Consider the following 25721-nt stretch of genomic DNA (forward strand, 5'->3'; position numbering starts at 1 on the left):
TTGTTCTATTTTCTGGGACATCACCTTACCACCAACCTACCTCCTGGGATTTCCAGTTGGCAATGTGGGATACCCAATCGAACTTCGTAGGATCAGAGAAAAGATAGACTCATGTACTCAGTTCCAAAGAGGTTGAATTCTGTGTGACTGACATTTATTTTATGAAAATCTGTTTCTTTGAAGAGGTTTGAAAATGTCAACCCTTATTTGGATATGATTAAAATGTACAAAGTGATGTGAAGACTTTCTGTTTTTGATTGTAGCTTAGTGAGAAAGTGTGCAATATTTTTCAAGGGAATATTGAATAGTTGTTTTCTTCTTCCTTCATGGGATGTGATATAGGAGAAAAGTGGGCAAATGCTGGATATGGCAGGGCATAGAACATAGAACATAGAACACTACAACGCAGTACAAGCCCTTCCGGCCTCGATGTTGTACCGACCTATGAAACCAAACTGAAGCCAATCTAACCTACACTATTCCATTATTGTCCATATGTTTATCCAATGACCATTTAAATACCCTTAAACTTGGCGAGTTTACAACTGTTGCAGGCAGAGCATTCTAGGTCCTTACTACTTCTTACACATGCCCTTATATAGAGGGATTTACAGAATCACAAAAGTGTTACAACGCAGAAGGAGGCTGTTCGGCCCATCACATCTACATCAGTTTTCTAAATAAGCATTATGACTCAGAGCTATTTCCCCTACCTATTTTTGCACATTGTTCAAGTTAATTAATTATCCAATGCCCTTTTGCATGCCTCAATTGAATTTGCCTCCACTACATTTCCAGGTAGAGCAATCGAGACCCGAGCCACTCACTATGTGGAAAAGTACTTTTCCCATTAACATCACAATTCCTCTGTTTTTAAATCACTTGAACCTTGTGCCTCTCTTGTTCTTGATACTTTTGTGAGTGATCACATTCTTTCCCTGTCTACTTTATCCAGCTCCTTCAAAATTCCCAAAAACTTGTATCACAGCTCATTCTTCTTTCCAAGCAGAAGTATTCCAACCTCTCCCATTTATCTTCTCGTCTCTGGAACCATTCTTGTAAATATCAATGTACAATAGATATAACAGAGCATTGCCCGGAAATAGATGTTTGGGAATAAGCGTATAAGGTGATAAGTGAGGGTGAAAGGGCCGAACAAACATGATAACAATTGACCTGATGACACAGTGAATGGAAGCAGCCTCTCTAACCTGTTGATCGGGTCATCCCTACACCTCTGAGGTTGCCAGGGACCTGATTCCGAAATGTTGGCCTTTCTAGCTTACGTCCACTTCCCCCATGTTGAAGCAGAGCAAGTACAGTCCTAAAGGACGAGACTGGGCTGTTGAGTTGGGAAAACTTCTAATTTCCAAGAGCCATCTCCTGAACATGAACCAGCCCAAGATTCCCATTGCTCATTTTCACCTTTAATCTACTTCACACTCATGTGAGTTGAATCAAGGTTGCTAGCTGATTGTATGTGTGGTAGTCAGGAATGCTACCTTAGTCGCATATCATCATTAGCGAGTGAATTCAAAAACTTCAACAGTTTTGCCAGCTGTCGGGTCAAAATATGTAAAATCCAAAAGCTGAAGAATGCATTTTTTTAACAGTCGATTTACCCTCAGATTTTTAAAAAGCCAGAATACCATTGTGTTTTCCTGTTTAGTTATTAATTAGTTTTAGATTGAACATGCTTGATGAAAATTTTGGCATTATTGCCTTTTGTAGTGAATATGTTTCTGTGGTTGGCATTTCATGGCTGGTCAGTTTCTAGTAATTGTTACAAAATTATAATGGCACAGGGGAAGGCCATTCAGTCAATCATGTCTGCACCAGCTCTTCAAATAAGTATCTCACTGAATGACATCTTTCTGCTTTCTTCATGCAACTTTCCCCATTCTTCCTTATAATTTCCTTTGGAATGTCTCAATTGAATTGGCCCACAGCACACTCGCAAGCAGTCTATATTTGAATAACTAACGGTCCCATTATAACTACTGAATTAGTTTGCATCACTGAAATTTCCTCACAATTTGTTCTTCTAGATTCTTCCCACTACGCAGTTTACTGCAATTTAAAGCCTTCCATTATTGGAAGGGTTTAGAGGGATATGGGCCAAATTCTGTCAAATGGGACAAGATCAGTTTAGTATATCTGGTCAGCACTGTTGATTTGGATCAAAGCGTCTGTTTCCCTACTGTATTACACTGCGATTCTACAGCTGGTGGTCTATAAGCAACACCATGGAATGTAGTTGTATATTTTTTTCGGCATTAGCTCTAACCAAATTGATTCGGTCTTCTGAGACATCATCTTACCACCAACCTATCTCCTTATCCATTTTTCTTGAACATTTTCCACCCAGGAATAATTAACACCCAGTTATAGGCGCTTCCTTGAGCCAGGTCTCCGTTATGATCACAGCATTTTATTTTGTGGTAGCAATCAATGTCTGTAACTTATCAATCTATGTACCATGCTTCATGTACCAATATACATGTACAGTCATCCTCATACAGACTTCAAAGCTTTCTTCCTTAGTTTGACCCCACCTATTAACTTACAATTCTTCACTGTAGTGCTATCTACCTCTCATAGTATTTGTGTGCTTTTATTTAATCTCCTCATTCCCAAACCACCATCAAATTAGTAGCACTGGAAGTAGCAAGGATCCAGTCCCAGATCTGTTCAGGTCCAGAACATCCAATCTGTACAGGTCCTATCTCCCCAGGAGTTAATCTCAATGTCACAAAAGTTCAAAGCTATCCCTCCTCCACCAACTTTCCAACCATGTTTTCATTCATCTTATCCCCTTGTTCCTATATTTACTTGCACGAGGACAATATTCGTACTGTGGCAAATTTAATCCTTCCTGGGTAACAGTTTTGATTTTTATAAGTGTTGCTCTGCTTGTAGTAACTGTCTTTTTGTAGCAGACATATTCCAAAAAAATTGAAAGATAATGGTCTCAAATTGTTACAGCATGCATAAGAAGCTGGTAAATGCTTCAAGGCACAATGATTGCTTTCTTTTTTCACATTTCAAATGAATTGCCTAAAGCGAGACTTTAACATGACACTATTCACTAACTAATAGATCTGAGTCATTCTATCAATTGAAATATATTCAGTTCCATCCATCTCCTTGGCAACAGTGTGAGATTAAGCCAGTCTGTTTACAACTTCAGTGTTACATTTGATTCTGAAGGGAGTTCCTGCCCTTATGTTTGCTCCAAGGCATCTTTTAGACCCTGTTATATTTCCAGGCATCAGCTCTGTCTTGAGTCTTCTGCTACTTGATGCCCATTCATATCTTTGTAACCTCTAGCTTAAACTATTCCAAAGCACCACATAGTTGTTCTCCTACATTCTATCCATGGTAAACCAAAGGTTGTTCAAAATAGAGTTACACATGTCTTAAAAAGCAACCTGTGTCCCCTATCTCCATTACATTTGCTGAACTTCTGACATTGGCTTCTAGGCAAGAAATGGCAAGAAAGGATGTTGTGAAACTTGAGAGGGTTCAGAAAAGATTGACAAGGACTTTGATAGGGTTGAAGGTGTGAACTGTAGGGAGAGGCTGAATAGGTTGGGGCTATTCTACCTGCAGTATCAGAGGCTGAACGGTAACCACATAGAAGTTTACAAACTCATGAGCAGCATAGGTAGGGTGAATGGCCAAGGTTTTTCCCCCCAGGGTAGTAGAGTCCAAAACTAGAGGGCAGAGGTTTAAGGTGAGAGGGGAAAGATTCAAAAGGGACCTAAGGGGCAACTTATTTCATGTAGCGGGCGGTGCATGTATGGAATGAGCTGCCAGAGGAAGGGGTGGAGGCTGGTACAATGTGAACACTTAAAAGGCATCTGAATGGCTATATGAGTAGGAAAGGTTTAGAGGGATATGGGGCAGATGCTGTCAAATGGGACTAGGTTTATTTAAGATATCTGGTTGGCATAGACAAGCTGCACCAAAGATTCTCTTTTCATGCTGTACAGCTCTTTAACATTATGGCTCTAAATGTCTTAACTTTAAAATTTGTATCTTTATTTCCAAATGTCTCCGCAATAGTACTACTCCCTATCTCTGAGACCTCCTCCAAACCCATAATATGTCAAGTTGTCCGCACTCCTCTAATTCCTCTTGTTCATTCCCAATTTTAATCACTTCGCAATTATTTTCAAGAACCAAACACTAGTATTCACTTCTCATATCTCACTACTGTTTGTTTTTATTCTGTCACAGGACATAGATATTGCTGGTTAGGCTAGCATTAAATGTCCATCCATAATTGCCCATGAGAATGTGGTGATAAGCTGCCTGCTTGAAATGACCGCAGTCCAAGTAGAACAAATTTAGAGATTTCTGGAGAATCTCAGCAGGTCTGGCAGCATCTGCAAAAAGAAAACAGAGTTAACATTTCAAATTCTGACTGAATTTTCTTCAGCACTGCACCCATGTGAGGTTGGTAAACCCTTCGAAACAGAGTTCCAGCAATTTGAATTTGAAATTCTGGCAATCACCGACAATGAAGGAACAGTGATGTCGTTACAAGTCAGCTAAGAGGAGAACTTGCAGGTAGTCATGTTGCCACGAATCTGCTACCCTTGGCCTTTCGGACTGTACAGGCCATGTGTCAGAAAAATTCTGTTTAAGGGTTTTGATGGGTCACGACTCTGCATCAACTCTGTGGTGAAGAAAATGAATGTTGAATGTTATTTAAGTGGATTCCTTTCCGCTCGATGATGGCAAACCTCTTATGGGTCTCATGAAAACCTCATGAAAATAAAACAAATACAAAAAAGCAAAGAGTAGTGGGAAACTCGTAGACTGGGTAATCTTTAAAGGCCAACAGAAAGCCACAAAAAAAAGTTATAAAGGAAAGTAAGATAGATTATGAGAGTAAACTAGCTCAGAATATAAAAACAGGCAGCAAAGGTTTCTATAAATATGTAAATCGTAAAAGAGCGGTGAAGGTAAACATTGGTCTTTTAGAGGATGAGAAGGCCAATTTAATAACTGGGAATGATGAAATAGCTGAGACATTGGACAGTTATTTTGTGTTAATAAAATGTGAGGCTGGATGAACACAGCAGGCCAAGCAGCATCTCAGGAGCACAAAAGCTGACGTTTCGGGCCTAGACACTTCATCAGAGAGGGGGATGGGGTGAGGGTTCTGGAATAAATAGGGAGAGAGGGGGAGGCGGACCGAAGATGGAGAGTAAAGAAGATAGGTGGAGAGAGTATAGGTGGGGAGGTAGGGAGGGGATAGGTCAGTCCAGGGAAGACGGACAGGTCAAGGAGGTGGGATGAGGTTAGTAGGTAGATGGGGGTGTGGCTTGGGGTGGGAGGAAGGGATGGGTGAGAGAAAGAACAGGTTAGGGAGTTGGACTGGTTTTGGGATGCAGTGAGTGGAGGGGAAGAGCTGGGCTGGTTGTGTGGTGCAGTGGGGGGAGGGGACGAACTGGGCTGGTTTAGGGATGCAGTTGGGGAAGGGGAGATTTTGAAACTGGTGAAGTCCACATTGATACCATTAGGCTGCAGGGTTCCCAGGCGGAATATGAGTTGCTGTTCCTGCAACCTACGGGTGGCATCATTGTGGCACTGCAGGAGGCCCATGATGGACATGTCATCTAAAGAATGGGAGGGGGAGTGGAAATGGTTTGCGACTGGGACGTACAGTAGTTTGTTGCGAACTGAGCGGAGGTTCTGCAAAGCGGTCTCCAAGCCTCCGCTTGGTTTCCCCAATGTAGAGGAAGCCACACCGGGTACAGTGGATGCAGTATACCACATTGGCAGATGTGCAGGTGAAACTCTGCTTAATGTGGAATGACATCTTGGGGCCTGGGATAGGGGTGAGGGAGGAGGTGTGGGGGCAAGTGTAGCATTTCCTGCGGTTGCAGGGGAAGGTGCCGGATGTGGTGGGGTTGGAGGTCGGTGTGGAGCGAACAAGGGAGTCACGGAGAGAGTGGTCTCTCCGGAAAGCAGACAGGGGTGGGGATGGAAAAATGTCTTGGGTGGTGGGGTCGGATTGTAGATGGCGGAAGTGTCGGAGGATGATGAGTTGTATCCGGAGGTTGGTGGGGTGGTGTGTGAGAACGAGGGGGATCCTCTTTGGGTGGTTGTGGCGGGGGCGGGGTGTGAGGGATGTGTTGTTACCACAGATTACAAAACAGCCACTGTGACACCACTGTTTAAAAAAGGAAGTAGACAAAAAGCAGGCAACTATGGGCCTGTTAGCTTAACTTCGGTAGTGGGGGAAATGCTTGAATCTATCATTAAGGAAGAAATAGCAAGACCTCTGGATATAAATGGTCCCTTTGGGAGCAGTCAGCATGGATTCATGAAGGGTAAGTCATGTTTAACTAATTTGGTAGAATTCTTTGAGGACATTACTTGGATGGTGGACAAAACGGAACCTGTGGTTGTGGTGTATCTGGATTTCCAGAAGGCATTTGACAAGGTGCCACAACAAAGGCTGCTACATATGACAAAGTTGCACGGTATTACAGGTAATGTATTGGCAGGATATAGAGGATTGGTTAACCAGTAGAAAGCAAAGAGTAGCGGAGAATGGGTGTTTTTCTGGTTGGCAGACAGTGGCTAGTGGTGTGCCTCAGGGGTCAGTGTTGGGACTGCAATTGTTTACAGTTTACATAGAGAATTTGGAGTTGGGGCTATGTGTAGTGTGTCAAATTTTGCAGATGACACTAAGGTGAGTGGTAGAGCAAAGTGTGCATAAGACACTGAAAGTCTGCAGAGGGACATACATAGTCTAAGTGAGTGGCAGATGGAGTACAATGTTGATAAGTGTGAGGTCATCCACTTTGGTAGGAATAACAGCAAAATGGACTAAGTTTTAAATGGTAAAAAAATTGCGGCACACTGCTGTGCAGAGGGACTAGGGTGTCCTTGTGCATGAAACTCTGAAGGTAGGATTGCAGGTGCAGCAGGTAATTAAAAAGGTGAATGGAATTTTGTCTGCCATTGCTAGAGAGATGGAGTTTAAAAACAGGGAGGCTGTGATGCGGCTGTGTAGGGTCCTGGTGAGGCCACGCCTGGAGTACTGTGTGCGGTTTTGATCTCCCTACTTGAGGAGATATATTAGCACTGGAGGGGGTGCAGACGAGATTCACTCGGTTGATTCTACAGTAGAGAGGGTTGGATTATGAGGACAGACTGAGAAGGCTGGGATTATACTCATTGGAATTCAGAAGAATGAGGGAAGATCTTATAGAAACATATGGGATTATGAAGGGAATAGATAAGGTGGAGGCAGGGAGGTTGTTTCCGTTAGCAGGTGAAACTCGGACTAGAGGGCATCACCTCAAAATAAAGGGAAACAGATGTAGGACTGAGGTCAGGAGGAACTTCTTCACCCAAAGGGTTGTGAATCTGTGGAATTCCCTGCCCAGTGAAGTGGTTGAATCTACCTCACTGAAGTAAAGGAATTAAGGGTAATGGTGAGTGGGCAGGTAAGTGGAGCTGAGTCTCAAAAAGATCAGCCGTGATCTTATTAAATGGCAGGGCAGGCTCGAGGGGCCAGATGGCCTACTCCTGCTCCTAGTTCTTATGTGTCATTAAAGGGACTTTCCTCTTTTAAGGTGCTTCTTAAAGCCTACCTCTGATGAAGCATTTGGCCATCTGACCTAATATCATGCTGTGTAACTTGGTGCCAGACTTAGTTTTGTTATCCTATTGTGAAATGTCTTGTGACTTTTCATTGCATTCAAGGCGCTACGCAAACATAAGTTATTGTTGTTTCTAAAATATTGTGAAAATATTAACTACTTCTATAAAAACATTTTCTTTTGACATAGCTTTTGTATTTTTGCCAGGTAACTAGGGTGCCTGAGGCACGAAAGATATACATTCTGCTTTCATTGAAGGCACTGTTAATATTTGACGGTTAAATAAAAAGAACAATATAAAGAACATTGCAAAATGCTTTCTTAAATAATTAATTTAATAGCATAATAAATGCTTATTTGCTGGACACTTCTAAACTATGTTTTGATACACAGAAGAAACAGTTTACAATACAACAAACATACATTCCAGCTGAAGATCTTCTCATACAACTGAAGTTAAAATTAAATGATGACAAGTTTATACAAAAGGAATCTTTGTCAGAAAAGTTACCAAAATTAAACATAACTAAAACATGTCTTCATACAAATTAATTAGGTGGCATTAACTTTTATTTGTGCTATTTATTTTCTATGTACCACAAGAAATGGAAAGTTCAGATTTGAGCACTGAACTGAATGAAACTAAACAGTATGCACCTGCAGCAATGACTTGTTGTGAAATCATATAAGTCAAATTTTTGCAGTTTCAGGCATTTGCAATTTTTTGCAAGTTATCCTTTTGTCATAAAACCCTAACAGCTTGCTAAACTATTTGCAGCTTTAGAAAGAAGAGGCTACTGATGTCACAAATGTTAAGCTAGAGAGGTCTAGTCCTTAGTAAATGAGTCAAATGTCACACGACACCAGGTTATGGTCCAACAGGTTTATGTGAAATCACAAGCTTTCAGAGCAATGAGTGCTCTGAAAGCTTGAGATTTCAATAAACCTGTTGGACTACAACCTGGTGTCGTGTGACTTCTGACTTGGTCCACCCCAGTCCCACACTGGCACCTCCCCATCTTAATAAATGACCCTGAGTTTTTGGGGTTGCAATTGAATGAAACATGACAAACATCACACCAGACTGATGTACTCTCTGAAGGAGATAAAAACCTTACATGTAAATTATTGGAATGCTTATCAGGAGAATTCATTTCACTTGTTTACTACATTCAGTTCACTGGATTATAATGAATGTGACATATAATTAACAATGCCTAAAATGAACTATGAAATATTCAAATTTTTATCATAGAACTTTGTGTAGTAATTGGTCTTGCCCCATAGCCTGGGCAGTATTAAGAAACAGTCAAGAGAATACATGGATGAAAAGGAAAAATGAAGAATTTATATATATTTAAGTATCTGCTTTGTAGGTGTTCAATGTAATCAATATCCATTCTAATCATTTCCCTGCACATTTTAGAATCTTCACTTGAAATTCATCAGATTATTATTGACAACATATATAAAGACAAGAATTTTGACTGCAATTCCTTAAATTTTGTGTAATTTGTCAGGATATTGGGGAAAAAAGAATGTTTTTGAATGTTGTAAAAAAAAGTTGCTTCATTCAAAAGCACAGATTAATTCACAGCATGACAATGACTCCTTCACAAACACAGGTCAATCACTCAATCTGGAATCACACCTGCTGTTTGAAATTTTGCTGAATCAAAGATAGCGCCTGTGAGTTTGGAGGTGCTGCTTGATGTTTGGTATTTGCAATAATTCCAATTCTGAGGCTTCCCTTCAGTATCCAAAAGTGTTCAACCCCATTATGAATATCTGTGAGGCTTGAAATTTGCCAGGAATGAGTAAATGGACAATACTGTAGAGATTCCTAGAATCACTCTGAAACCGTTTTTTTTAAGCAAGGTAAAGGTTTTACATCAAAAATGTAATCCAGATATTACACTGGCCTGAATAGGAGAGCACCGGATGAATCAATGATTGGTCAGTAAATCTCCCATGACATCATTGAATATGAAAGCAGTTTATGATCCAAAACTGCAAATATCTGACAACCACCCTTCTTATTTTCTTGACAGAACATGTTCTGTGGGCAATAAGATTTCCTGTCTATCTATTTCAGATGTAAATGTCTTTGTGTTCTTGTGAATGTGTGTTCTTGTGTGTTGCCCTCAGTGTAACAACATTACTGTTTCCTACCCAGAAGCACTACTAATTCCATGATAGATCATTTCTTGCTGCTGCCTGCAACAAGGTACCTCTTCTTTGTTCTTTTTTTTGTGAATCCGGCTCTGCCACTAGCTCTTGTTTCATCCCTATCACCCAGCTGACCAGGATTCATGTGTCCTATGTTTTTCCATCTCCCTGTCTCTATATCTACCTCTTGCACCAGCTATGTTCATAATTTACCCCTCTTTCTCCACTAAAAAGACCATCTCCTTTACTCTTAACCTCTGTCTACATCTTTCTTTCTTCCCCATTTTTTCTGTGTATGCTGCATTACTGCTCAAATGATCAGGAGTTTGTAATTTTTTTTGTTTTCTGGCAATTAAAGCCTAGATTTTCACAACAGACAACCATCATAACAGTTCTTCAACTATCACATTATTACCCCAAAGTTAATTTTTTTACAGGATTACAACATACAATAATTCAGACACAAATGAAAATTTTGCCAGATGCCACGTCTGTTGCATTAGGCAGTTGTTAAAAAAAAATCATTTTGCAAATCCATTTTCACATAAACAGGGCTGATTTCAAGACATCCTCCTTGCTGGCAATTAAGTGTGAATTAGCCCACACCTCTACACACACAGACAAGTCAAGTATGCTTCAATTAGATGACATAAACTTTGAAGAGTGGTTGGTGAGAGGGGGTGTGGGGTGAAAGGGGCAAATTGTAAACTACTGTCAATGGTTTCAATGAGGTTCCACAGGGCAGACTGGTTAACAAGGTGAGGTCACACTGAATCCAGAGGGAGATAGCCATTGGATACAAAATTCGCTTGAAGGTGGGAGACAGAGGGTGGTGATGGCTTGTTTTTGAACTGCAGGCCTGTGACCAGCAGTGTGCCACAAGGATCAATGCTGGGTCCACTGTTTATCATCATTTATACAACTGATTTGGATGCAAACATAAGAGGTATGAGTAGTAATTCTGCAGGTGACAGCAAAATTGGAGGTGTAGCGGACAGAGTATCTCAGAGTACAATGTGACCTTGATCAGGTGGGACAATGGGCTGAGGAGTGGCAGATGGGTCTTTAGAATTTAGATAAATGTGAGATGTTGCGTTTTGGTAAGGCAAATTAGGGTAGGGCTTATACAGTTAATGGCAGGGCACTGGGGAGCAGTGCCGAGCAAAGAGACCTGGGGAGCAGGTGCATAATTCCTTGAAAGTCGAGTCACAGGCACTCTGGGTGGTGAAAAAGGCATTTGGCAAATGTGCCTTCATTGGTCAGTGCACCAAGTACAGGAGTTAGGATGCTATGTTGCGGCTGTACAAGACATTGGTGAGGCCACTTTTAGAATACTGCATTCACTTCTGGTCTCGCTGCTATGGGAAAGATGTTGTGAGATTTAAAAGACTTCAGGAAAGATTTACAAGGATGTTGCCGGGGTTGGAGGGTTTCAGCTATGTGGAGAGGCTAAATAGGCTGGGACTTCTTTCCTTGGAGCATCAGAAGCTGAGGGGGTGGCCTCATAGAAGTTTATAAAATCATGAGGGGCAAGAATAGGGTGAAGAGCTCAGGTTTTTTTTCTTCCCCAGGGTAGGAGAGTCCAAAACTAGAGGCCATAGGCTTAAGTGAGAGGGGAAAGATTTTAAAGGGACCTCTGGGCAACTTTTCACACAGAGGGTGGTGCATGAATGAAATGAGGAACTGTCAGAGGAAGTGTTGGAGGCTGGTACAGTAAAGCTTTTAAAAGGCATCCCAATGGGTACATGAATTGAAAGGGTTTAGAGTGATATGGGCTTTATGCTGGAAAATAGGACAGTTTCAGGGCATCTGGTTGGCATGCAAATGTTGGACTGACGGGTTTCTTTGGTGTATAATTTTATAACTACCAATTTGAGACAAAATGCAATGTATTGGTCCCATGACATGTTAGCTGGAAGCAGAAATAGATGGATTCAGGCATGTACCTACAGTCTCCCTGTTAATATTATCAGGAAATAGCCATTTTATATTTTATAGAATCCTTACAGAGCACTTCGCAGCATAGGACATTGAAAGCCTCCACGCAGAAAACAAAGATCAATACGAAAGGTTCAACTCCAGGAGGAGCCACATTCAAAAGCTGAAGAGATACAGCATTTTAGAGCATGTATCAAACAGTGTTCAGACAAGATTCACAAAATGTCTCACCAAGCTAAACAATCAGCTCAAAAGAATGAACATGATCGTTGGGGCACAAAATGAATGACATTCAGCCTGAGGAGTGGGGCCACAGTGTTAATGTCACTGGACTAGTAATTCAGAATTGCATTTTATGTTCTGGGAAAAGTGTTTGAATCTCACTATGGCTAGATGATGAAATTTGAATTCAATAAAAAAAGTAATTACAAGCTAATGTTGTGACAACCACGCAACCACTGTTGATTGTTACAAAATCTCATCTGGTTGGTTAAAGGACTTTAGGGAAGGAAAACTGCCTTTCTTGCCTGGTTTGGCTTGTATGTGACTCCAGATCCACAGCAATGTGGTTTACTCTTAACTGCCTATTGGGCAATTAACAATGGGCAATAAATGTTGGCCACATCTGTCAAGAATGAATGTACAATAAAAAACTGTATTGGCATGGTGTTGCCAACAGAAGCCTTTGCTCCTGTCCTCAGGCCAAAGAATCATACGGTACCTGGTTATATGCCCACTGATGCAGGGTTGGCACAATTCGTTGACAAGTTCAATATTTGTGCAGATGCAAACATTTGTCCACTTTGCACACCGACATGTAAGTATCCACAGAAATGGCAAGTAATCATTCGATAAGTTGACACCAAACTCACTGAATGCTATGACTTGAGAGATTCCATCCCTGGGATCTTTAAACTTGAGTATCTCTAAGTAACTCACCATGATCACCCTAGATAAGTGATACTGTGGACACCAGGGGTTCAATGATCACGAGTGCCAGCACGCAGGGATTTGTCCTTGGACAAGAGTTCCAAGACAATGTTATGGACCACAGCCCACAAGGAGCACCATTAGAAATGCAGCACTTATAGTGGGAGAAGATCACTTAGCTCTATACTGTAGATCACCAGTCAAATGGCTACATGACACCTTGTGAACAGAACCGGTATACCTGCACACTTCATCTCATTGATGGACACAAAGTACTACTGGGCTGCCGGGTGTATACACCCACTCTCTCCTCCACCCTCCAGGCCCACTAACCATCTCCTTCCCCTGTTATCATTGACCAAAATGCGCAGGAGTGTGTGATGCATTAGTCAAGAAACAGGGTAAGGTGAAAGGTGCCTCTGAATATCATGCAGGATCTGGGTAGTTAACTACCCAATGTCAAACATTCAACCAGAGGTTGGAGTACATCTTCTGATTGATAGCCCACCTGGATTGCGACAGACACCATCAGCACATGATCAGAAGCAAGACTACATCACGTAAGAACATCAAAAGGCATGACAGTGCAATGAAACGGAAGACAAATCAGAACAACATCACACCAGAAGCACCAAATAATCCTTTGGAATTAGAACATGGTCTAAGATGCAGTCTAACAAAAATACCCCTACCTGGCATTCCAAAAATGTCTCACAGCCTTTAGCAAAAACTACCATCACTAAGACTGAATAGATAAGAAAAATGCTAATAACTTTTAGAGACATGTAAATTTATTACTTGCTGTTAAAATACATTCAGTCACAAAGTGATGTAAATAATCTGACTCATTATGGGTAAATTTATAGTTAGAAAAAGGGGAAATGTTGTAAAGTGGTGATATATACTTTTAAGGGAGTGTATTTTAATCTACTGTTAATTATTACCGTCTTCAGATTCGAATGTGACACATTAGTCCCATGGCTTTCTGAGTCAGTGGAAACAGCAGTGGACTAGGTCAGACATTATTTCACAGACTCCCTAGTGAGGATTGTTTGTTTATAGTCTAATCTTTGAATAGAAAGCCACATAATTTGTTTCCTAATTCTTGTGTGTGATTGCGACATCTACATCTAAGAGAATAACATAACTCAATCCATCCCAGAAGATCGGATTCATTACTCAAATTTCGAGAAGTAGTCCTTGTGCTCTCCACAAAGTGGTGATCGCTACATACATTAAGGCTTTGCTGTAATCCTAGCTTCTGCTCAGATGTACAGCACAGTCAGGGCAACACAGTGTACATAACTGGGTGTCAAAAATCAATTGGTTGCATGTCTTAGTTAAAAACAAAATACTGCAGATTCTGGAGATCCGAACTAAAAGTAGAAACGACTTGTCAAGTGTGATATGCCTCACCAGCATGTTCTGAAGAATTGTGTATTGATGTCAAATTGTTAACTCTATTTCTCTTATTGCAGGTGCTGCTTGACTCCAGCACTTTCTGTGACCCTGTGATGATGATGAGCAGCCCATTTTCCAAAACTGTTTAATGCCCCCACTTCCTTTGCCTCATGCAAGAACATCGGAACAGAATGGAGAGTGTAAAAACTTTGTCAGGACACGATACAGGTCAGTTGAGGTGGTACAAATTAATGGCTGAAGGAGCTTGAAATATGAAGGAAAGAAAACTGGGGCAAGGGAGAAAAAGGCAAAAGGCAAACAAGGGGAGGGGAGTGAACCAGGGGTTCTGGAAAGAAAAAAAGGAACAAACATCTAAGGAATGATTTAAAAATATCAATCTGAGCTAAACGTAAAGAAACAGCTGTTCTTTTTGGAGACAGTACGAACTGCAGACGCTGGAGGATCTGAGATAACAAGGTGTAGAGCTGGATGGACACAGCAGGCCAGGCAGCATCAGAGGAGCAGGAAGGCTGATGTTTCGGGATTTTCTGAAGAAGGATCTAGGCCTGAAACATCAGCTTTCCTGCTCTTCCTATTGCTGCTCGGCCTGCTGTGTTCATCCAGCTCTACATCTTGTTATCTCAGCTATTCTTTTTGCCTGGCTTCTATTTATTGGGATGACAGTAAAACACTACAAATGTAGCAAATCTTAAATAAAACCAGAAATTGCTGGGTAAAGCTCACCAGGTCTTGTCGCTTCTGGAGAGAGAAACAGAGCTCAACCTTTGTGTCTGATATAACTCTTGTTAAGAACATGTTGGGGCTTTGTGTCAGTGTGAGGGGTTATCTTGTACGTGCCTTTTAAATCAGTGAGCACTTTCTGAGGAGATCTATTGTGTGCACATGCTCAAATACTTTTCATTGAATATATAGCAATAGAAGATACTATATTGTAGAGCAGGGGAAATTTAGTTACTGCTTTTCGAGTGTGGCAATTGGTGTATTAGCTTCAGACAGGCAGAAAAGAAACTCTTACTGAGATATTGTGCCTTTTACAACTACAGGATACCCAATGCACCTTCCAGTTAAAGTAACTGAAGTGTATTCTCTGTTGTACTGTCAGAAACATGACAACCAATTATCACACAGTAATCTCCCACATACAGCAATGTGATTATGTCCTGATGCCTAATGTTCATTGCGGGATGTCATTTTTCTAGGACAGCAGTGGCAATTCCTATGGCCTTCTTGGAGATAATGCCTTGGGTCCTTAAATCCACCAGCAAGGACAGGCAGGACCTGATTTAACATGAAAACTGAAAGACAGCACCCCAGTAGAGTGGGCACATTCCCCCATCGTGAATTGGGAGTGGTGACCTTGATGTGCGTGCGCAAATCCTGGAGTGGGACTTGAACCCATTCCTCACAGCAACAGTATGGCCAACTGAGACACGGTTATAAGGGAAACCTGTGGGTCATATAAAGAATCACATACACTCATAACATAGAGGAAATGAATTTTCATTTAAATAAAGCAAAATGTGACTGTTCCTTTATTTCTAAAAAAAAACCTCTGGATACATTATTGCTCTTTTTTAAGTAAAAAATCTGCTCGGGAAAGATCACTTTGGTAGCAGAAGTATCTTTTTGGTGAACAGTTAATTAGGAGGAGGCTTTTTTTTAATGATTCCAATCAGCTCCTTGAATGATCATGTACTCTCTTACTAATGACTTAATGTTTTATGGTTGAACTTCTGCTCCTAATTTTAAACTTGTTATCAAACTACAGCAAGATTCCTGTTTGTTGACTTCAGTGACTAATCAGCTTTTCCACTATTCCCAGTGAACTAGAGATCACAAAAATCACAACAGCATCAGCATACAACACATACTAAGTACTTCATTGTCAAGTCGATGACATTAGTGCAAGCTAGTCTCTGAAGAAAAATGGTTTATTGCAGCTTTCTTCCACTATTGCCATTAATTATAATGAAAAACAAGCTCTAATTAGCCTTCTATGCACTTCTAACCACCTTAGTTTTATTCTGTTTATCTAAAAAAAGAGTAAATTGTTTGTACTGTCTTCGAACAAAAATTGCTGACGTGATTGCCAAGGGAATCATTTTAAATGCAAAACTGTTCTACTGTCTTGTGTGTTGCACTTCCCCAACAGACAATTTTTGCATTTTCATGACTAGTAACCACAGTCTCTAATTTTTTTTTCATTTTGTTCTGGTTTTTGTGATCTGCTTCTCAACCTTGAAGATTCGTAGGTATTCCCCTGTAAAATAAAGATAGTGGAGAATTTAGATGTTGTTCTTTATGAAAGGGCACCACCTTCACAAAAGGCATGTCAGAACATTTTCTTTTGCTTTGCACTCTGAAATGAAGCCAACAAAAGGAGAACGTGTACTCAGATGGTGCGTTTAACCTCATGAAACTGCACAGGTTGCTTCAAACAAAGCAGTATCAGACAAAATTTGACGCTGAGCTATATGAGGAGATTCTGAGGCAGTTTAATAGAAGCTTGGATAGGGAGGCAAGTTCAATGGACTGGCTTAAAAGGGGAGAAATTTGAGCAACAGACACTTGGAGAGAGTTTTAGGGCCTACATTGAAATATAACTGCAATTCAAATTGCAATTCATATCAATGATACATCAAGAGGTTAGAATTAGAAGGATCTGGATATCTTAAAGCTTTGGTCTGGAGGATGCTACAAAGATGGGAAAGGAGGGAGTGACATGGTTGCATTTTAAAACAAGACTGAAAATTTTGAATTTGTTATGTTGCCAGATCAGAAGCCAATGTCAGTCAGTCAGGCCGTCACGACATTGCATTGCTTATGTATGAGCAAGAGAAATGTCTCACAGCTCTTCCATCGCTTTTATTTCTCCTTGACTGAAAAACATGCCTCAAAGGGTTATTTTCATGTCCCTTCAGTCATTCTGTTCTCTTCTCGAGATTGTACAGAACACATAAACCAAGTCGGTTTTCCGTTACCTTACAAAATACAGAACATTGTTTTTTCAAATGGAACACAATGCAATCTATCATCTTAATGCTCAGCCCTGCCTCTTTGTTCTGTCGGCGCTAGCCAATGTGGGAGCGCAGGCATCAGGAGCTCTCTTCACCAATAAAACACGAAACATGATCCTGAAAAAGAGCTGGTCATTTGCAGATGTGGAGCGAGTCCTCAATCTGCATGCACAGACTTTACAGTGCGAGTCGCTGCATGTTGATGCTTAATGGAACCATGATGTATTTTACTTCTGGTCCTCAGCTGAACAGTACAAAAGACAAGTTTGGTATATCTCCCCCCAACACTGTGCTCAGCTACCCCAGTAGAGACTAGATAGCTAACCTATAAATCAAGTTTAGCCCCATGATGTACAGTTTCATTGTCTAGTGTGACAATAGGGGAGCATTTTGAAACTATTTCATAACTAGAGTTCACACTCATTCCCCAGCTCAGCCTGTCAAAATTCACGGAAGGTCTGTCTCCGCACCAACACCCTGGTATTTCTCAAGCTGCACATAACTAATTGCCTTTCTCCAAAGGATAAAAATGCCTTCGGTCCTTTGTGAATGCTGGCACTTTAGGTTTAAAAATTACATGCAGTCTTCAAAGACATTCCTCACTTAATCTCCTTCGTATTGATTCCTCACCACTGAGATTAATCTTGGCAAATGCAGGTTGAAATACTTAACAACATTTATTTATGGAGCATCCTGTCCATAAATAGACTTTGCCACAAACAGTACCATTTTGAGCAACGCCAGTTCAAAGCACGCTAAAGAATTAAAATATGAAACAAATGACAGGGACAGAAACCCTATTAGTAGCCTACCTGTTGCATATCTGAAACCAGGTAGTTTGAGCTTCTTTATACATCATGTATTAATATTCATATAAAAATTATATGGCATGCTATTTCAGTGCACTGTTAAAAACAGATTTGAAGTGTTCTTTGCTGTTTTCAAATGTATCTTATGCTTTAGTCTCACTTTTTGGAATTATTTTCCTTTCATATTTACAGTTGTTACTATTTAGTGCTTGAGTATTATTTAATTTTATAATGATAAGGTTCAGTGCTGCTCATATTCCATTAACCAGAGCCAGGAAGATAAATTGCCGGCCCTCGTGCTTCCACTATTTCTGGGTCACTGATAGCCTAAGGGAGTTGGGGAGGAAAATGCTGCTTATCGCGTGAGCCACACTGCCAGGGTGGCCAAGACTCTAGCAGACACAACACTGTCTCAAGAGACAGTCAATCACTGCAATTTCACCTCCACAAGTGAGGAACTCAGAATCTGTGCAGAGGGGCTCCTCGAACTACAAGCTGCTTCTCACCATTGCCACCAGACTAGAAAGAGCCAGCAATCGATTTGGAGGGAGAGCTAGAAAAGCAAGGGCCTAAACCCCAGTAGGTCTGTGGGGAGAGTTAATGTTTCAAGTCTAGTACAGGCCTTCTTCAGAACTCATTTACAGCAAATGATGAGAAAATCTAATAGAATGCTGTCATTTATTATAACAGGGATTGAATATAAAAGTAGGGAGGTTATGTCCATGTTTTACAGGCACTAGTCTGACCATGTCTAGTGTACTGTATCGGTCACCTTATTTACAGAACACATGTTAACACATTGGAAGCAAATTAGAGGACATTTGCCCAACTTGTATCTGTTAGAATTTAGAAGAGTAACAGGTAACTTAGATTAAAGCATTTAACATCCTGAGAGTCTTGACTGTGGAGAGGGTGTTCCCTGTTACAGGAGGTTGTAGAACTAGGGCTCACTGTGTCTCAATCAGCAGTCAGCCATCGAAAGCTGGGGTGGAATTGTACTTTCTCCCAGAAGGCCATGGGTATTTCTCGATCTCTTCCTGAAAAGATGGAAGCAGAGTCCTGGATTATTTTTTAAGATGGAGGTATATAGCTTCCTGTGAAGCAGGGGGCTGAAATATTACCAGGGGATGGGTGGGATTGCAGATTTGAGGTTACACTCAGATAGGCCAATAGTTGTATTGAATGGCAGAACAGGCCTGAGGGGCTGAATGGCCTACACTTGCCCCCTATGTATGTTTGTAAATAGCAACTGTTTCCATTGGCTAAAGGATTGTTAATCACACAGTCCAACTTCACTTCAAGTATAGCGGTTGGCAAGAAAAACTGAGGCAACATGTGAAAAAAAAATTGATACAGACAGTGGTTAGGATTTGGTAGGCTGATATTGTGGTGGATACCAAAAAATGATAGTGTTCAAAAGAAAGCTGGATAAATATTTGGAGGAAAAAAAACCAAAAATGATGGGGAGTGGTGCTGGTAGGACAGACCAAATTTCCTTTCAAAGGAACTGGTTTGGAGTAGATGTGTTGACCAGCTCCCTCTGTGCTGCACATCCTCTTCTATAGGATGGAAAGTGCACTATAAAAGGCACTCGACAGAATGTTCGTTGTGAGATTCCCTCTCAAAGCACATAGTTCCCAGAAACAATGTTCACAAGGTCAGATGAGATACACCAGGGTCCACTTTCTAATGCTGTGTTACATTTTATCATTAGAAAATGCTGCGCTAGTCATTCTTTGAGTGGTTTTAGGATTGTCTCCCCTCAAAGACCTGAGCCACTTTTCTTTGCTTATTGCTGTGATGAAAAGCAAAATTATTTTGTCTGGCACAGTGACTACACTACCAGAACTGCGTCTACTATAAAAATTGTAAAGTGGTCAGGCATGTAAGCCTATTAGTGGCCATAATTGGTGAAGCAAAATGCTTTCTATGTACAAAGGCTGACTACATCATGTACATTTAAATGACATCTTCTGATCTACACGGAAAATATGAGCATAAAAAAAGGAAAGTAATTGGCACTGACAATTTGCTGCAAATGGAGTTAAGGGGAGACAAGAAAAGAAAGAAAACTAATTGGAGCGATGGACTCACTGCACAAGAACGGATTAAAAAATGAGGCTCAACAATAGTTGTCACGGTTTTACAACAGGAAAACGGATATAGACCAGTGTTAATTCCAAACAGTGGAGAAATTCCTTTGTTGCCATGTTAATATGGATACAAAATGCAGCAGGGCCTGTTTATTCAGGATTAGCAGTTTAACACAATCACAACATTTTGAATGTCCAAATATTTAAAATAGCTGGTGCTACTTCACACTATTTTAAAATGAGATGGTCTCTATATACTCTGGGTTGGAAGTGCATCACGAGCCCAGATTTGCTTGAATATATGTTGCAATTGGTTCAGAATTTCGACAAGACAAGCTGCCAACATTTTTAGAAAACTGGTTAAATTAGACTGATTACATTATTATATGTAAAATACTGATTCCATCTCTTGCAGTAATGATGTCAATGGAAGCAGAGTTATTAGCATCCTTTGAATGCACTTTTAAGTAATTCTGAAAATCCTTTAATGTCCTTTTGATGGACATTTCCTGTTTAATTTGGACATAGCTGAGCCTAACGAAATCTATCATGGATGATTTGTTAGTAAATGGACAGAACTGAATTTTCAGATCTCTCATCAAGCAGAAGTAAGTTGTAGCATAGGGAAAATAATAGACGAATACCTGCTCCCCTTACTCTCTTACCACATTGGCCCTGGCAATTGGAGGTCTAGGGACCTTGGAGGTCCCCAGACCTCCCACTGGATGGTGGACAGTGCGGCCCTGTGAGCAGTAGAGTCAGAGCAAATCAGTGTCCTATCACATAGATATAGGACACTGTAAGTCACTATGTAGTGGAGCTGCACCCCAACCACATCCTGACCAACTTCACAAGGCAGCTCCGACCAGAATGGATGCCAAAACTGACCATCCCACCATTTTCTTTTGGGACAGGAAAGGTTGTGGTATTTCCGATAACTCAGCCTGCACCAACGTGCCTTCAGTTCCCTTCCCTCTCCCACAGATCAGGGCTTTCACCATTGGTTCCACTTGGTATATGCCTGGCTGGGAGTCGGACCCAGTCCCTTGTTTTGATGAAGCATCAGACTTGATTCTGGAGGAAGAGATAGCATTCTGCATTAAATCCTCATTCTTTTTTATCCATGTCCCCTCTGAATCTCCTCTACCCTCCTTTAAGATCTCCGCACAGGCTCAGTGGTTAGCACTGCTGCCTCACAGGGGCCTGGGTATGATTCCACCCTCAGGAAACTGTCTGCGTGGAGTTTGCACATTCTCCCCATGTCTCTGTCGGGTTCCTCCGGGTGCAGTCTAAAGATATGCAGGCTTGGTGGATTGGCCATGCTAAATCGCCCATAGAGTGTCCACGGTCACGTAAATTAGGGGGATGGGTCTGGGTGGGATTCTCTGAGGGTCAGTGTGGACGTTTTTGGGCCAAAGGGCTTGGTTCCACAGTGTAGGGATTCCATGACAAATTAGTTCTGACCTTTAGTACAATTCCTACTTTAATCACTGTTGCTGCAATCGCCTTTAATTGTGCCCCGACACTACAATTAATATCCGCACACTAGAGTTCCTTCCCTAAACCTCTCCAACCTCTCAGCTTCACTTTGCCTCCTTTAGCTGCCTCCTAAAAACTTCCTTGTCTGACATTACTTTTGAAAATGGTGGTGTGGTGGCAACATCAATGGACTGGTACCCAGAAATCCCGACCAGTGCTCTGAGCATACGGGTACAAAATCCTACCACAGTAGCTGGTGGAACTTAAATCCAATTCATAAATCTGGAATAAATATAAAGCTAGCCTCAACAATGGTGACCAAGAAGTTAAAGGGGTAACAGACGTTGGATTTGCTAGTGACACCCATACCACAAGAGAAAACTTTAAAAAGTGGCTTGGTTTTGAACTTTGGTTGATAACACTCCCCACTTTGATGTGTTCTATTTCATTAATGGTGTTACATAAAAATGTGGTAACTCCCAACCAAACACAAACCACTCTGCGCGCACACTCAGCTAACGCAACATTCACCCACACATGCATTAGCACCCCACTGCTGACGTCATGGAAGTTACTGTTCTAGCGGTGCTTCTGTTGTCTTGAACTACCCCTTTAATAATTTTTTTTTAGTGATTACAACTGAATGCAGTAACCACTTTTATAAAGAAAGATCATTTTAACCAAAACTTTACTGGAAAAACAAAACCAGGCAGGGAGTAAAATGAGCAAATTGACAGTTTCCTGCTGGATATGTTCAGGTAAACGTGCCCCTGTGATCTGACATGAGTCATGTTTCTTCCTTACATATCGCTGACTGAGAGCTAAGAGATTCTCTGAAAGGAGTGAGCACATTGTTACCTTTCTCTTTTAGTGCTTTACTTTTTTATGATTGGAACATTCTAGAGAGCCTGGAAACAATAACCTACCTACTACCCACAGTACACTGTTAATTCAGATCTAACATCATTGCGTGGAATTTTAGGTCATTATGATGTGATCCCTTTAGTCATTTAAGCAGAGACAAGAATCAGTGCTGAACAGTTATGAAATTATACGAGCTAAACATATCACTTTTGACACTCTGTCAATCTCTTGAATCTCATGATCTTATTAAATATCTTCTTTTTCCTCTTACCTTTGGCAAAATTGAATAATTAATAAACAGCTCTCCGATTGTTCAATGAATTCTTTATCAAAGTCTTGACAAAACATTGGAGAGATGTGGTTTCTTTGTACGGTGATTCTTAGAAAAGGCCCTTCATTGGGATTAGTGCACTTCTAGTAGCAGTTATCTCAGTGCAGGCTTGATGGGCTAAAGAGTCCATAAAGCACAGAAAAGGCTCTTCAGCCCATTGAGCCTGCACTGACATAACTGCTTCTCAAAGTGCACTCATCCCCATTTCCTGCATTCGTCCCATATCTTTGAATGGTGTCTGACAGGTTGAAGCTTCTTCCTGATTTGAAGTGGTATTGTGAAATGATGATTTTACACCATACATGGTCAGTCAGGAACTTTAGTAACGAGGGCCAATATCTCACAAAATCAATTCTTAAGCGTGCACATATTCTCTGACTCCTGACGGCTATTAAACCAAACTTCTGTCCGCATGCCTGTAGATCCTGGGTCGACTGCACCGTATGATGTAGATTCGTTCCTTGCAACTTTGCCTGCCTTTCAAATCACAGTACTGTTGACTCCTCCTCAATAACTTGCTAACTTATGGAAAATCACAGTATGTTTCATAGACGCAGTCAACAACCTCAGACAAGAGGCAGCAATCTCCACGTCCCATTTGAGTTTTGAGGACTTCAGAGTGTCAACATCACTACTTAACTGGCCACATAACACAGAAGATCATGACAGTTTATGACCTTTCATTTGACAGACAGAGCTGGTGTCGTGGCTTTATGTGACGTGCTGAAGAAAAAAAAATGAAATCCCCAAATGATACTGCACCGAAATTTTAGTTAAACATCTACAACCAGATGTTTAAACATAAAACCAAATCTGCACAGTGCTGCTACATAAAAAAAATGCTTTTCATTCCCAATGTCAATTGTCACCTCTCGAACAACTCTCAGCAGTCAGCAAAGTGAGCAAGCCATCATTCAATGTCAGCCTCACTTCTCTAGGTGTTTGTTTTCTGCATGAGGTGTGACAAATTATACCTGCAGAGATCAACTTGCATCAGTTGAATTCCTACTTAGGTGGAGGATTATCGTCTTGACTCGTCGAACAATTGTTGCTGGCCTGCAGATGCATACGTACAAATGGAATAATGATTAATACATCTAGCAACACTCTACAAGCAATAGTACAGTCTTTCTTGCATATGTTGTACACTGGTTACAAGAAAATATGAGTAAATCTGTGATGTATATCAAAGGAGAGTTGTGATGATCTTTAAAAGAAATAATATCAGCTGTAGGCCATTTGGTCTTTTACTTTCCTACTAACATTCAAGTAGACCATGCTTGATTGTCAAGATCAAGTCAATATTGATTGAAAAATTAAAATTAAGCATTTCTGCTTTCCACTTAACTATCAGCTTCTCTTTTCTCTTGTATCATTCAATTTATTCAGTTTGCATCTTCAGGCATTTGCTGTTAAACCAGCCAAATTGAAAATCATCAGATGACTGCCACTCATTGATGCACTAACCCAGAACATTGAAGTTTTAAGATGGCAATAGATCCATCATGTTTGGACAATGTAGCTGTCTCCTTGTGCCCACCCTCTTCAAACTGATATTAAGTCTTCACAGACTCCATTCACCTTTGCTCCCTAAACAAAGTCACTTTTTCCGTACTTTCATGACCCTGGTGGGAATAGTGCACTGGAAAATCAAGCTCCATTACCATACAAACCTGTCTCCTAAAATGTGACAAAAAATAGATTATTACTTACTGATGCAAACTGAAACTATACCCCTTTTAAACTCTAAACACACCCATTTACTCATGAAGCGGACGGACAGGCAGATAAATCAAACAATCTTTTCAAGCATATAAGTAATGAAAATCACAAAGTTTGCTAATCAGAGTCCAATTCAAAGAAGGAAATGACACAACTTTCTCACAATATGTTTGGTTGCTAGCAATGATATCCCACTGTTGTCAACAGCAACGATACTCACGTTGGCAGCCAATCAGTTGGACTTAGATCTTGGCTCAACTTAGATATTCTCTTTCTTTTTACAAAGCCTTTGAATGCTATTTATTTTCCAATCAAGACTGAGAGAGAGAAGGAGATAACATGGTGCGAAGCTGCATGAACACAGCAGGCCAAGCAGCATCAGAGGAGCAGGAAAGCTTGACGTTTCGGGTCAGGACCCTTCTTCAGAAAGGGTACTGACCTGAAACGTCAAGCTTTCCTGCTCCTCTGATGCTGCTTGGCCTGTTGTGTTCATATCTCAGATTCTCGAGCATCGGTAGTTCCTACCTTCTCTGAGAGAGAGAACAATATGGCTTGCTTACTGGCTTTTGGAAGTTTGCTCCCAGCTGCTCCTCAGGTCTGGGATCAATTATACTTAAACCATTCCAAACTCTGTTACTAAGCAGTTAATTTTCAAAAAATAAATGAAGACAGATGTCACATGCTGCCAAGTTATGGTCCAATGACGTCACCTGATGAATGTGTTGTGCTCCAAAAGCTTGCGATTTCAAATAAATCTGTTGGACTATAACCATCGCGTGACTTCTGAATTTGTCTACTCTAGTCCAACACTGGCACCTCCACTTCAAAGGAAATGAATCAGGAGACTTGAAAACAGCACGTCTCAAAAGTATAGAATCTATCGTACTGCACAGCTTTATCTTCCTTTGAATTATATACAATAATCAACAATCTGACTTCCCATTTACTGGTTTGCATTTCCAAACAAAAAATCTATAATCTTTACAATAACCATTATTCCAGCAGGTTAAACTAATGTCCAAGTAAGCCAAACTTTCTTAAATCTCACATGTGTGCAATCACCTGAGTATACCAGCTGTAGTCTTCAATTTTCCCTTTCAGATATGCACAGATGTTTAATCTTTCCCAAATCTTTGCATCCCTGATAAATCCTTTCCACACTTTCTCCAACAATTCAGACTTGTGCAATTGTGTATGCGTCCTGAATAGGGTCATGAACATTAAAATAAATTTGATAAGTATGGTTGAACAAAAAAAATTGCAACCTTTGAATCATGAAATGAAATCCCAATTCATTGTAAGCATCTCAGATGCTTTCC

At 40.7% G+C, this 25721-nt stretch overlaps 1 protein-coding gene across 4 annotated transcripts in view; it reads right to left on the reverse strand.

Annotated features, from left to right (window-relative positions):
* Window positions 1-4273: 4273 nt before the first annotated feature.
* Window positions 4274-25721, reverse strand: part of LOC125459352 (leucine zipper protein 2-like) — a 333928-nt gene continuing 312480 nt past the window's right edge. For 2 of the 4 annotated variants that reach the window (XM_048545725.2, XM_048545722.2), the window contains one exon: window positions 7969-16347. In XM_048545725.2, the coding sequence (XP_048401682.1) occupies window positions 16261-16347 (87 nt within the window). In that variant the 3' untranslated portion in view covers window positions 7969-16260. Of the gene's footprint in view, window positions 4392-7968; window positions 16348-23654; window positions 23737-25721 lie in introns of those variants that run through there. The other 2 variants (XM_048545724.2, XM_048545723.2) reach the window with 2 other exon arrangements.

Source organism: Stegostoma tigrinum, chromosome 17 (assembly GCF_030684315.1).
Source record: "Stegostoma tigrinum isolate sSteTig4 chromosome 17, sSteTig4.hap1, whole genome shotgun sequence".
NCBI lineage: Eukaryota > Metazoa > Chordata > Chondrichthyes > Orectolobiformes > Stegostomatidae > Stegostoma > Stegostoma tigrinum.